The following is a 15,076-nucleotide window of genomic DNA, read 5'->3' on the forward strand; positions in this document are numbered from 1 at the left end:
TAACTCTGAAAGATATGAGGATTGTGGTGAATAATCAGCCAGACATGCCATGAGCTCTCAATGTGACACTGGTCAAAAGAGTGAGTGGGATCCTTAGAAATATAAACAGGGGACTCTCAAGTGGGAATAGAGGTTATATTGCCTCTGTTTTTGGCACAGGTGCAACTGCTGCTGGAATACTGTGTCCGGTTCTGGTGTTCCCAGTTCAAGAAGGATGTTGATAAATTGAAGAGGGTTTGGAGAAGGGCCACGAGAATGATTAAAGAATTAGAAAACATGCCTTATAATTATAGACTCAAAGCACTCAATCTGTTTAGCTAAACAAATGGAAGGTTAAAGGGTGACTTGAGCGGTCTATAAGTATCTACATGGGGAACCAAGATATGATAATGGGACTCATAAGTCTAGCAGACAAACAAGATACAATGGCTGGAAGTTGAAACTAGAAAAAATCAGAGTAGAAATAAGGGATAGATTTTTAAAAGTGAATGTAATTTAACTGTTGGAACAATTTACCAAGATGGTGGATCTCCATCATTACACTGTCCTTTTTAAATCAAGACTGGATGTTTTTTTCTAAAATACATGCTTTTATTTAAATTGGAATTAATTCAGGAAGTCCTATGGCTTGTGTTATGCAGGCAGTCATGTGCCCAACTAGGTAGATCAGTGGTTCTCAAAGTTTTATACCCCTTAAGTTTTGACCCCTTTCACATAGCAAGCCTCTGAGTGTGACCCCCCCCTTATAAATTAAAAACACTTTTAAATATATTTAATATCATTATAAATGCTGGAGGCAAAGTGGGGTTTGGGTCGGAGGCTGACAGTTCGTGACCCCCCCCCCCAATGTAATAACGTGATCCCCTGAGGGGTCCCAAGCCCCAGTTTGAGAACCCCTGGACTAGATGATCACAATGGTATCTTCTGGCCTTTATAACCTATGAACCTGTTTAGGCACTGTATGTAGCAAACAATCTGCATCAGCACAAAGTATGCAAAATACTGGATACTTTTAAGCCTCTTGAAGCAAAGACTTTAAGCTACTGTTTACATGGATAGTGATTGAAAATCAACAAAATGGGGCAAGGTGCTTTCAAATAATAACTTTAAAGCTTCTTAACTGATTTTAGACAGCTATCTGTCCCTTTCCACAGAAACAGGGAAAAATTGGAGCAGAGTTGTAAACGTATCGCAACATCAACCACTGAAGTTAGGGACTAGTGATGCTGTTTGGGGTTCCCCCCCCCCCCCCCCAGTACCAGATAAACTGTGTTCGAATCTGTTTTTCCATTGGTGGTATAGTAATGTTAAACTAGTTGAGACTGTACACGTACACTGAATTATTAGTACATTTGGCTGGCACAGTTTTAGACCATGTGCCTCCTTCCGTAATACTAGTTGTATAAGGTACTACAATGCCAATGTTATAAGACATTTTTTGAATTATTCTAATAAGATAACTAGTTCTTGAAGCATCCGTAATTTTCTGGGGGAGAAAAATTTGTCCAATTAAAGTATAAGGCTTATTCATGTACAGTCTGCTTGTAAAAATGAGAAAGTTTAAAATAATCAGTAAGTACTGTTCAGTATTTTAGGATTTCTTTTGTTCCAGGAATCTGAGATGGAAACGGAGGAGGAAGTTGACATTTTAATGAGCAGTGATATTTATTCAGCAACATTATCAACCAAATCAATTACCTTCACGCGTGCCCAAACAGGATGGCTTTTCAGAGAAGACAAAACAGTAAGTCTGAACAGAGCCTCTCTGTCTTATCCAGCCCTTTCTTTGATACTGTGCTCAAAATAGCACTGGCAGACGGTGTTAATGCAAAAGAGGAGATGTTTATTTGTCTTCAACATTTTTATCATGTTAAATCTCACCTCTCTTTGAGTTGTAAGCCAGGGAGGAAGAGGGTTTTTTACGTTCGTGGTTGAAGCAGAGTCTATGCCAGACAGTGCAGGCAGTGTAAGAAACGTAGTAAAAGGATCTTGGACTCATTGTGAAGAGACAGGAAAGGAGACAGAAAAGTGCAGTATTCCACAGTAGAAGTAGGGAGTGAACAAGAGATTATGAAGACCTGAAGTCGGAAGTAGAGGAGTAGGCAAATTCAAGATGTTGTAATGAAGACTTGAGAATGAAGATGTTTAAACATGTTGCTATAGCTTGGACAGAATCAGTTTATAGATGCCACAGTAATAGTTGACATATTAAAACATTAGATAGAAACCAAAACAATGGCAGAAAGTATATTAATTCCTTTTCAGAGGATGGGATGAAGAGAAGTCATAGTGGTTATTGTTCAGGCACTCCTTTTATTATCTGTGGCTAATGAAACACTTCAACTTAAAAACTCCCAAGGGCCATTTCTGATAGCTGACAGCATTTGCTAGGTCCCTTGTCAAACCACTCCCCTCTTGCCAGGATGCAGTTTTCAGCCAGTCTTTGCTTCATCTAGTTCTCCTACCCAGCTCCCCATTCAGGGCAGGCAAGATGAAAGGTGAGGCAATAATCAGCTGACCTAGGTGCTCTGCCCATGCCTCTGACATTCCAGATCCCAGATAGCAAAGGCAGATACAAAGATTATGCAAGAATAGAACTTCATTAAATTTTTTTTAAAGCATACAGTGTAAAAATCCCATGGGATTCACCTGCAAAATGCAACAGTTAAAAGTCAGCTTAGTTAGTAGGCACTTCAGACACCCAGTGCTCTTTGGTGCACCAACTTTAACTGTGCTCTGGTTGATCATTTTTGAAGAAACACCTGCTAATTTGGAACTCTGGGTAGAAATTGAGCTCAATACACTTTATGCCCCTGTGTCTTCTGATTCCACCAAAATCTACACTAGACTGCACCATTGTCAGGTACAAACACAAAATACAGCTCACTGTATTTGCACTTTGCCAAGATACATTTAGAGCTTGCAGAAATCTACATTAATTTGAATTAACCAGGGGGAAAAACCCCAAACTCTCTACAATTGTTATTGCTCTTACAGCTGTAGACCCTGTGAAAATACAGAATGCCAGTACCTTATACTTGTTCAGGTTTGGTCATCTCCAAGAGGATAAAGCAGAGATAGAATAGGCCCACAAAATATCAACAGTGGTCAGAGAGATGGGGTTGGGGATTTACCTGTGATATTGGAGATGACCTACTCTAGGATTATTTAGTGCAGAAAGGCAGTTTGGGAGGGATGAGGCTAAAATATGGGAAATAAGGCCCTGATTCTACAAGCTGCTTTATGTTCCATTGAACACAGGAGGTGGTACTTAGCATTTCCTAAGATCAGGCCCTGAGGAATTATAAACAATTAAAGGAGTTAACAAAAATTGTGTGGGGCTACTATTTCTTATCTCATTCTATAAGAGTAGAGACATTCAAAGCTGTAAAGTAGAAAGTAATGCCATTTATAATTTTAAATTACTAAGCTGTATACAGTAATACCAAGAGTAATGGCAAATAATTTAGCAGTGGTTTTTTAAAGGATTAAATAAACTAACACTTCCTGCTATTCAACCTAGACACATGGAGAATCCAACCTGTCTGTGAGGTACTAGCGCTCACTTGTAAGGGAATGAAAGGAATGTTTTTCCTCCTTAGGTATAGATATACTGCCAGTTGTCTTCCTGTGTGGGGTAAGATTTTTGCCTTCTTTTGAAGCATTAGGTGATGTCACTCAAAAGTTAGCTCATATCAGAACACGTTCTTATAACTTACTTTTTCCATTTTATATGCAAAAAATAAGTTCTGTATAAAATATCAATTGACACAGTCAGCTGTTCTAGAACGTACCAGGCACAGAAGAAAAACCATGTTTCCCCTTGCCATCTTCAGATTTGCTCTTTGGGAAATGCTGACATAAATAGATGTTTCTTGCTAACGTAAGTTTTTATCCCCAAAGAAATCCTTGCAAGGGCAACCAGTGTTTCTGCTGCACTTGCATTTACATTGTTGGAGATATTCAGTGTTAATGCAAGTCCTCTGTCAGTACAGGTGACTTAAAGAATAACATTCAATCTTATGTACTTACGTTTATTTCCTTTCATGTATTACTCATTTTAGTCTTTGAATATTCCTGATTTAAGTTATCATAGCTTTTGAGTTCATTAATTCAAATATCTATCTTACAGGAAAGAGTAGGAAACTTCTTGGCAGACTTCTACTTGGTCAATGGACTTGTTTTAGAATCTAGGAAAAGAAGAGAACATCTCAGTGAGGAGGATATTCTTCGAAATAAGGCCATCATGGAAAGCCTGAGTAAAGGTGGTAACTTGATGGAACAAAATTTTGAGGTATAGTTAGCTTGTTATCTGTATAAATCTTAGTTTAAAACATCTGAACTGGTTTATAACTCTAATCAGTATGGTCTTTCCCCTGTAAAATTCCTTCTGATTATACTGAATATTTCAGTGAGTGATCCCTTGATCTTTCATGATGGCTTTTACAATAAGGTAGAGGTCTTTTTAGCTGACTGAATCAGAATATTTTCATTTTCTATTTGGCAGGATTTTTCGGTTCTAGTTTAGAATGTTGCTTTGAAGGTCATCTTTTTGTTAGTGCTGTTCCCCTCTAGAGCACTTTATAGAGGTGGGAGGCAGATTTTATCCAAGACCTGGTTTCTGGATGGTTCCTTTTTTAAGTACCTTATCAGGCCAATTGGTTAGAGCTTTGGGCCGGATTAGCCTTAAAATGTAGGTTTCAGAGTAACAGCCGTGTTAGTCTCTTTGCAAAAAGAAAAGGAGTGCTTGTGGCACCTTAGAGACTAACCAGTTTATTTGAGCATGAGCTTTCGTGAGCTACAGCTCACTTCATCGGATGTAGTTTTCCTCTTTCCTTCATGAACTGGGAAATGATTCACCAAATAGTTAGAACCACTGACTTACTGTCTTTGCACTATCCTAAATGTTTGAATGTACTTTTTTGTTTTTAGTCTTTGTCTCATAATTTTCAGGTAAACTTTATGCATTCCAACTTTTGTGGCCTACACTCTTTGGTAAAATGTGGTAATATAAGGAAGGCATGGATATCACTTTACTATCTTTGAGTTAATTGTGGTTACTTTCAATAGATAGCAAATATTTCAGTGATCATAATGTAAAGAAAGCAAACTACTACATGAAGTCAAAGCATGAGGAGTTCAACTATGTGGTGAATTGATTTAATATTTTCTCTTTGTCGAGTTTTTTGTGTGTTAAAATCATCCAGCATAAAATGACTGCAGGGATGTTATGCTTGTGGGGAGGCAGTGGAGGTAGGGGAGCATTGGAATTACTCGATGTTACTAATGTGTAACTCGTCACAGTGGACTTGCTGCTTGGGGGATTTATTAGAGCAGCCAAGCAACTTACTATTTTTACACGGATAGTGAGTTCAATCTTAGTAAGGAAGGACTGTGCAGTTGTGCCAGGTTGTGTAATTATATGGGTGTCTTTCTGGACCACAGTGTTTCAGAGAATAGGATGCTACTACATTTTGACTTGTGTGCTAAGAATATAGAGCCAGGATTTTTTTTTTTTTTTTTAAATGTTTAACATCGGACACCTGTTTCTGAAAATCTTGCCAGTACATATATAAATACTGGGTTTTGAGAATTTACTACCAATTTTAAAACCTTTCCCTAACTTACTAATTGTACATTCAGTTTCTGAATACATATGGTAATGGAGAGTAGCATCCCTCCACCATCATCCTGGAACAGGGATCCACAAGCAATGTTTTAGCAAGCTTCAGGCATGTCCAGTTTCCATTGGAAGAGATTAACTTCAGTAGATAGAAAGCTCTCAAATCCTACAATAAATGTGGTAATTTATTTATTTGGAATTAATGACACTTTTACATTTTCACTAGTTTTCTATTGCTTTAACAGGCACTTACATTGGTGAGAATAGGTGATTTTTAAAACATAAACACAGTGAACAGAACTGATCTCGGAATAGATTTACCTTCTAAAATCAGCCAGCCAGTAATCCATCTAAAGCAAACTACGGCCCGGGGGCCACATCCGGCCTATGGGATTGTCCTGCCCGGCCCCTGAGCTCCTGGCCCTGGAAGGTCGCCCCCGGCCCCTCCCCCGCAGCCTCACCTCGCCACGCTGCCGGTGCAACGCTCTGGGCAGCAGGAGGGGCGAGCTCCTGGGGCAGCACAGCTGCAGAGCCTGGCCTGACCCGGTGCTCTGTGCTGCATGGCGCAGCTGCTCCTCCTGGTGCAGCTGTGCTGCCAGCCACCGGTGCTCGGGCGGGGGTTGGATAGAGGGCAGGGGTGTGGATAGATGTTGGCGTGGTCGGAGGGCGGGGAACGGGGGGGTTGAATGGGGGCAGGGGTCCGGGGTGGCAGCAGTCAGGAAGGAGAGGAGGGGTTGGGGATGGGGGGCGGTCAGGGGACAGGGAGTGGGGGGTGGATGGGGCAGGGGTCGGAGGGGGCAGTCAGGAAGGAAGAGGGGGTTGGATGGGGTGGTGGGGGGCAGTTAGGGGTAGAGGGTCCGGGGGTGGTCAGGGGACCGAGAGCTGGGGGTGGGGGGGCGTGGATGGGGCAGGGGTCCCGGGGGGGCCATCAGTGAACAGGGAGGGGGGTTGGATGGGGCAGGAGTCCCAGGGGGCGAGAAGCAGGGAGGTCGATAGGGGGTGGGGGCTGGGCCATGCCTGGCTGTTTGGGGAGGCACAGCCTTCCCTAACCAGCCCTCCATACAATTTCAGAAGCCCAATGCGGCTCTCAGGCCAAAAAGTTTGCCCGCCCCTGATGTAACCTGACACTTGAGTGCTACCATAAAACATTGGGCAAGCATTCTGGATTCCTAATTTAAGTCCTAGTGTGGTGTGTGTAATGATGTTTCATGGTATTAAATAGACACTTTCTTTTTGCTAATGGAAATGACCTAGTTTGGTAATGTTATCTGCTTCGGTCTACTAAGTAAGTGCCCCTTGCAAGCCAAGCTTGAAGTTCATTTGCAGGACAGTGTTGAACGCTGATCTTGAAATATGCTTGGATGAGTAGAGAAAATGGTTACTCACCTTCTCATAATTGTTGTTCTTCGAGATGTGTTGTTCACGTCCATTCCAATAAGGTGTGTGCGTGCCATGTGTACAGTCATCGAAAAGTTTTCCCTTAACAGCTCCGTCGGGTCGGCTGTGGAGCCCCCTGGAGTGGCGTCTTCATGGCACTCAATAAATGACCCTGCCGACCTGACCCCCCTTCGGTTCCTTCTTGCCGGCTACTCCGACAGAGGGGAAGGAGGGTGGGTATTGGAATAGACGTGAACGACACATTTAGAAGAACAACAGTTACAAGAAGGTGAGTAACCGTTTTTCTTCTTTGAGTGCTTGTTCACGTTGATTCCAATCAGGTGACTCCCAAGCGCTACCCTGGAGGTGGGGTCGGAGTGAAGGAATAAATAGTTGATTGGAGCACCGTCCTGCTGAATGCTGCATCGTCTCTGTCATGCTGGGTGATAGCATAGTGAGAAGTAAACATATGCACCAATGACCAAGTTGCTGCCCTGCAGATCTCTTGTATCGGGACCTGGGCCAGGAACACAGCTGATGAAGCTTGTGAACCTTGTGGAATGTGCCGTAAGAGTAGGGACTGGGACCTTGGCTAACTCGTAACATGTGCGGATGCAGGATGTGATCCAGGAAGATAGTCTTTGAGATGAGACCGGGAGTCCTTTCATCTGGTCTGCTACCGTCATGAACAGTTGGTTCAACTTCCTGAATGGTTTCGTGTGCTTGATATAAAATGCTAGCGCTTGCCGAACATCCAGTGACTGCAGCCTCTGCTCTTGGGTACTGGTGTGAGGCTTAGGATAGAAGACAGTTAGAAAAATGTCTTGACCAGTGTGGAATTGTGACACTACTTTGGGGAGGAAGGCTGGGTGAGGCCTGAGCTACACCATGTCCTTGTGAAAGACCAAGTAGGGTGAGCCGGAGGTCAGAGCCTTTAATTGGGACACCTGCCTGGCTGATGTGATGGCGACCAGGCAGGCCACCTTCCACAACAAATAGAGCAGGAAGCAAGTTGCCAGCAGTTCAAAAAGGGGCCCCATGAGCCAGGATAAGGTCCCACGCAGGAAGCGGTCCCTTAATCTGTGGATATACGTGTGCCAAGCCCTTAAGGAAATGTCCTATTATGGGGTTGGCGAACATGGAGCATCCAGACATTCCTGGGTGGAAGGCTGAGATGGCAGCAAGGTGCACCTTGACGGATGCTGCAGGTAGGTTCCAATGTTTGGGACCAAGCACGGTGGAAGTGGGATAGACCATTCAGAAAACATGGGTAAGGGTCCGGTGGTGTGGCACGTGCGCCGTCCTCAGGCGCATCTTCAAAAGGCCTGTTTAGAGCCTGATGAAGGCTTAGACTGGCCATGACCTTGCCCCAAAGGGGGGTTGGAAGGTTTCCGCCTGCCATTCCTGCCATTCCTGCCCCTTCATCTATAAAAATCCTGCCTTGGCCAAGGAGGGTATGAGTGTTGTTGTTTTGGTTGGTTCTTAAAGTGTTTGCATTGGGTTGCCAGCGTATGCATTCCCAATGACTTCATGGTCGCCCTGGAGTCTTTCAGGCTGTGCAGCTTACAGTCTGTCTGCTCAGAAAGGAGCCCCACGCCCTCGAAGGAAAGGTCCTGCAGTGTTTGCTGCACTTCTGGGGGTAGCCCAGATGCTTGAAGGCATGATGTTCTCCTCATGGCTGTGGTGGAGGAGAGGATACGGGTGGCTGAATCCGAGTCTAGGGAAGCCTGCAGAGAGGTCCACGCTACCGCCTTCCCTTCCTCCTATGATGGCGGAGAATTCAGCCCTAGAATCCGCAGGGATCAGTTCTTTGAACTTCAACATGGAGGACCATGAATTGAAGTTATACCTACTGAGGATAGCTTGCTGGTTAGCTATCCTCAGCTGGAGGCCCACAGTGGCGTAGACCTTTCTACCAAATAGGTCCATCCTTTTTGCCTCCTTAGATTTGGGGGCTGGTCCTTGCTCTCCCTGACGCTCTTTCTCATTAACCGCTGACACAACCAGAGAGCATGGCTGCAGGTGTGAGAATAAGTATTCATAGCCCTGAGGTGACAAAGTATTTGTGCTCCACACTTTTGGCAGTCAGTGGAATTTAGGCCGGGGTCTGCCATAGGGTCTTTATATTGTTTTGAGCAGTTTTGATCAAAGGCAGAGCTACCCGTGATGGACGTTCGGGAGTGAGAGTATCCATGTCAAGGTTCCTCCCCCACTCTAAACTCTAGGGTACAGATGTGGGGACCTGCATGAAAAACCTCCTAAGCTTATCTTTACCAGCTTAGGTCAAAACTTCCCCAAGGTACAAAATATTCCACCCGTCGTCCTTGGATTGGCCTCTACCACCACCAAACTAATACTGGTTACTGGGGAAGAGCTGTTTGGACGCATCTTTCCCCCCAAAATACTTCCCAAAACCTTGCACCCCACTTCCTGGACAAGGTTTGGTAAAAAGCCTCACCAATTTGCCTAGGTGACTACAGACCCAGACCCTTGGATCTTAAGAACAATGAACAATCCTCCCAACACTTGCACCCCCCCTTTCCTGGGAAATGTTGGATAAAAAGCCTCACCAATTTGCATAGGTGACCACAGACCCAAACCCTTGGATCTGAGAACAATGAAAAAGCATTCAGTTTTCTTACAAGAAGACTTTTTTAATAAAAATAGAAGTAAATAGAAATAAAGAAATCCCCCCTGTAAAATCAGGATGGTAGATATCTTACAGGGTAATTAGATTCAAAAACATAGAGAACCCCTCTAGGCAAAACCTTAAGTTACAAAAAAGATCCACAGACAGAAATAGTTATTCTATTCAGCACAATTCTTTTCTCAGCCATTTAAAGAAATCATAATCTAACACATACCTAGCTAGATTACTTACTAAAAGTTCTAAGACTCCATTCCTGGTCTATCCCCGGCAGAAAACCAGCATATAGACAGACACACAGACCCTTTGTTTCTCTCCCTCCTCCCAGCTTTTGAAAGTATCTTGTCTCCTCATTGGTCATTTTGGACAGGTGCCAGCGAGGTTACCTTTAGCTTCTTAACCCTTTACAGGTGAGAGGAGCTTTCCCCTGGCCAGGAGGGATTTCAAAGGGGTTTACCCTTCCCTTTATATTTATGACAATCCACCATGGGGTCCTCAGCCTCGACCACCTCCTCTGTTTGCAACCCCAAGTTGCAGGCAGTCGACCTAAGAAGATCCTAATGTGCCCTATGGTCAATCGGAGGAGGGCCCGAAGCTTATGCCCCTGCCACAGCTTCATCAGGGGAAGATGATGAGGTGGCCAGAGGGGGTACTGGGTCTTCCTGCTCCTTTGGGTCCCTGACCTCCTCTTGGTCGGTGCAAGCCCCTGTGACGATTACAGCCTGGGACGCTGTAGCCTGACTCTGTGGCTGGTTCCGTGTTGGGGTCGCCTCTGCCAGGACTGGAGTCTGAAGGGATGGTTGGGACAGAATGGCCTCGGATCCCTGAGGCATAGGCCTGTCCCTAGGAGTGTCGAGTGGCCGGTGTTCCGATGCTACTGATCTTGACCCCCTTTAAAAGGTACCCTGGGCCTGATGGTAAGCCCAGGGGGCCACTGTGGCTGCCAGGCCGGTGGTTCCCTCCTTCATTGCCTCTCGGACCTATGTCGAATGCGCCTCGAGTAGTACAAGTCGGCATCAGACTCAGAGGAAGCAGATCCCAATTGTGAGGACCACGGCAGTGCAGAGAGCCCATGCACCGACGGCTGGTGCCGTGACAAGGTGGGGGACTGGTGCTGGGACAATCTCACTGGGGACCTGTGCCTGGGATCAGGCAATGGGGACCGGTAGTGGGTATCTGGTGCCGGTTATTGAGGATGAAGGCCTGGTGCCACGGGTCAGTGCTGGTCCTCTGCTAGCGCCAGGGATCAGTGCCGGGAGGGGGAACGTATCTCCTTGTTTTACCAGCTCTTGGAATCCCAAACAATTCTTTATGCAGTATATTCTTGACGTACAGGAGTCTCTCCTCAATGTCGTTTTTTAAAGTTAAAGTCTTTGGATTATTTTTAAGAATATCCTATGATAGCATTGTCCAAACATCTAGTTTAAAGAGTACTTTTTATTTTAAAGAGGAAAAGGTGTATTATGAGAACAATCAGCATAAAGATTTTATTTGTAGTATACATTAGCCATAATTTCCATCAGTCTCTTCTTTCCTGTCACTTGTCATCCTGATGTTCGTGATTATTGCAGCACTAAAATAGCAGACTTCTGTGTGAATTAGTGCTTGGAGCCAAGTGTCCACATGCAAAGTTAAAAATCATGGGAGAGAAGACCAGGAGGTGGAGATATTAGGTGAAACGGTTAAACTTGGCTAGCTTCATACTGGATGGGGTGAAGTGATGCGTTTTATAGACTGAAAAGTGAAATTTTATCTTTTGAGCAATATAGTACCATGCAGTAACTTAATATTTTACAGCTAGTGACCACTTGTTTTTCCTTAACAGCCTGTCAGACGACAGTCCCTTACTCCACCTCCACCCAACACAATTACATGGGAAGAATACATATCTGCTGAAAACGGAAAGTAAGTATATCAGTTTCTTTTAAAGACAAGGAGTCTTTAGCTGTAGATACTTTCCTTCTTTAGCTTATGTTTTTACAGCTCCATAGCATCTGTATTTTTCTTGCCTTGGCCTGTAAAACACACTTTTCACAAGGCTGGCGTGAGTAAAAAAGGGGTTATGTAGCAGTAAAGATATAAATAATTTGACAATATAATCTTGCACTGCAATTAACTGAAAATACAGCAATATTTTGTAAGATTGTGGTCTACTTGATATCTGAAGCCTAAACTTTAAACACTTAAAAGATTAAGCTCTGTGTTTAACACATTTTAGTAAAGCTTTCTATGTACAACAATCCTATTTATGCTAAGGTAGTATCAAATTAATTGCTAGCACCAATTAATAGACCTCAGTTTTGACTTCAGGCAAGATGTAATAAATAGCTTATGACCAAACGCATTATTTACATCCAGAAGCACACATTTTCTGAAACAATGTGTGAAACTGCTCAGTAGCAGCCATGTTTTGTGTAAAATGCAGTCCTCATCTAACACCATAGTTAGCTACTTGTTGCCTCTTATACTAGTTAACTGTAGTTTGGATTGTGTAAATTCAGCAGCTGAGTAAAAATTGTTTTTCCTAGGATTAGACTTTCTGTAATTTGATGTTTGAGCACCCAAAAGTGTCCTAGTTGCTTCACAAAAACCAGTAAAGATACAGACCTTGTTCCAAAGAGTTCACAATACATATTCAGATGTTAGAAGAAGAACAGTAAGGGTGACATACAGAGCAAGGTTTACAATATGTGATTATTCAATAAGACATGAACATCTTGATTTTGTTTAGGTATTAACTACATATAGAGGTGTAGCAGAAGTAAGTATATAAGGAAGGATGTGAATAATTGCGCACACACACTTATCTATTAATATGGGGAAAGAAAATGATTAAACGTTAGATTTTTTTTTGCGTATTCCAAACATAAATCGTGTTCAAAAGTACAAACGTGAGAAGATATGAATGTCTAATCTGTATTTCCAATGAATATAAATTAAAGATAGAAAAGGCCAGTACAAAATTGTGTTCTATGTTGTGTTCTCCAGTGTTTTATCCATTCTGTTTTTAAACGACTACCGCAAAAGAACTTCCATGGCTTCTGTTGTGAGCCCATTGTACTGTCTGATGGATCTCGTAGCAGGAATCTTATATTCTATCTAAACTCTTCCTGTCCAAGTTCATTATGGCATTTCTTGTTTATACTCCCATGGACAACCCTAAACACTTTCCCATACGATCTTGGCTGGTTTTCATGTCTTCCCCCATAGTTCTCATTTAGCACAACCTATCCGTATTCAGCTATTTTAATTTTTTTTTCATGTCAGCTACTTAATTGTTTTTGTTGCTTTTCTGTGAATTCCCCAGAACTTATGGTAAGCTAAATTAAGATGCTGTCCTTTTCTCTCCTAGGTGCAGCTCTTATTTCATATTAATTCTCTTAAACATAAATAATGTTTTTCACATCTTAACTCTTTTTAAGGTCTGACTTATTTATTTCATAAAAACAAACATCCCATTGACAAGTGTTTTTAACTATTTGTTTATTTGTTTAAAGAGCTCCTCACTTGGGTAGAGAGCTGGTGTGCAAAGAAAGCAAGAAAACATTTAAAGCCACAATAGCCATGAGCCAGGAATTTCCCTTGGGAATTGAATCGTAAGTCAAAGTTGTCTGTAAACATTCATATGTGGTGGAATTAAACAGTTACGTTACTTGTACTGCAACTGTTTTTTGAGATGTGGATGCAGACATGTATTCCACTCAGGTGTATGCATGTTTATTTTTCTGATTCTTTCCCCCTTAACGTCATTGACTTCTTGTACTGCCTCTTGGACAAGAAAACAGGAATGGTTTATGCTATCAACAGCAGTTTGACTCATTCTCTCAAACTTTTGCTCAGAAATCCACAGTGGAGTGAGTTAGCTCTTCTAAAACGACAGATATTTGTACAAAGCAATGATCAGTGAATATGGAAAAATATTAATGGGATGAAACCCAATCTGTAAATAGCCTTTACCTTTTCCAGATTGGTCCATACTGCCCACACGCCGCCCCTCACTTCTCCCCACTTTCTGCAGCTTCAGGTTTTTTTAGCAGCTGATATTGAATACAGGTAGTGAGTGAGACAGTAATGGGTGAAAGCTAAGGATTTAAGCTTTGTGATAGTTTAAAGCTTAGGTTCCTAGTTCTAGGTCTCCATATAAATGATGCCAGATTAATGTTAGAATTCAACTTTTGAAGTGTTGGGAGAAGGGAAGAATAGTAATTGGCAACATGATTTTAAGATCCAATTTCTCATGATTCACCAAGGCTAGAAACAAAAGCTTTCATACCCACTTTATTACATGCCATATGTTAAGATGTGGATTACTAGAAATTGGACTTTAAAACTGTCACTAAGACTAAGTCAAAGCACCAATGCTCTGTCATCACAGGAGTGATGGGTGTGTGGTGCGTGTGTATATATAACAGAACTTAGAGCACTAATTTTCAGTCCCTTAACTTTTAGTTACTTATCCATTGCATCAGTTTAAATTTTCTTGGAACAAAAATGAAGCTGGCAAAAGTGAAGAGCTTCTAATAAAAATGCACTTTCTTTTTCAGATTACTGAATGTTTTAGAAGTAATTGCACCCTTCAAGCACTTTAACAAACTTAGAGAATTCGTTCAGATGAAGCTTCCACCAGGCTTTCCTGTAAAGCTAGGTAAGGTGACTTTCAGCTTCTATTAAGATCCTCCATTCCCAAGAAGTGGAGGTGTTTAATTGAAATGACTAAATTTGTGTAAAACCGTTGATTTTTGGTTATATAAAGGAAACTTAATTCTCTGCTACAATAGGCTGCCACAGCGTTTAGAGGAGTATAGTCTAGTCCTTGGTGAATGGAAGAAACAGAATCCTATTAGATTAGTGAAAGACTGAGGAATATTTATAGCTGGGATTAGAAGAGTCAACAACAAAGAAGTCACTTGCTTTACTAGTCACTAAAGGGCTTGATCAAACAGTGGAAGCTTCAGATTATAAAAAATTACCCTTTCCTAGTGCTGGGGCTCATTCTGAAGTGAAGACTGCATGGTGTGGTGCTCCCAGGGAAGCTGCAGATCACTTGAATTGAGGGATGACCTTGTCCTTGAGTAAAGGAATACACTTTTGTTCATGTACAAATTCTGTGAAAATTCTGATTCTAATCAGGACTGTTGCCAGGACCCCTAACCCTACATCCTCATATGGCTGATTTTTTTTTCTCTTCAAGGATTGTTCAGAATATATTCCACATTTACTATTTCTTGCACCCCGTGATTGCTGTAAATCAGCTATGAGAAACTACATGCAGGTTTCCAGTTTCTGGCAACAGAGGGATAAAACATATTTGCTAATTTGCATGGACAGATAACCACAGCAAAACCTTAGGCCATAAAGAAGCAAACCCACCCACACAAATAGCAGCAAAGATCCAAGAATAAACGGTCTCTGGTGCTCTAGGGTTATTT

General features: G+C 42.4%; 1 protein-coding gene across 1 annotated transcript in view; it reads left to right on the plus strand.

Annotated features, from left to right (window-relative positions):
* The window catches only part of ANKRD13C (ankyrin repeat domain 13C), a 49,573-nt gene that overhangs the window by 29,426 nt on the left and 5,071 nt on the right, over window positions 1-15,076 (plus strand). The window contains exons 8-12 of the mRNA XM_077825418.1: window positions 1,613-1,744; window positions 4,133-4,294; window positions 11,473-11,552; window positions 13,145-13,243; window positions 14,192-14,292. Of these exons, the coding sequence (XP_077681544.1) occupies window positions 1,613-1,744; window positions 4,133-4,294; window positions 11,473-11,552; window positions 13,145-13,243; window positions 14,192-14,292 (574 nt within the window). The remainder of the gene's footprint in view (window positions 1-1,612; window positions 1,745-4,132; window positions 4,295-11,472; window positions 11,553-13,144; window positions 13,244-14,191; window positions 14,293-15,076) is intronic.

Source organism: Eretmochelys imbricata, chromosome 8 (assembly GCF_965152235.1).
Source record: "Eretmochelys imbricata isolate rEreImb1 chromosome 8, rEreImb1.hap1, whole genome shotgun sequence".
NCBI classification, from domain to species: Eukaryota; Metazoa; Chordata; order Testudines; family Cheloniidae; genus Eretmochelys; species Eretmochelys imbricata.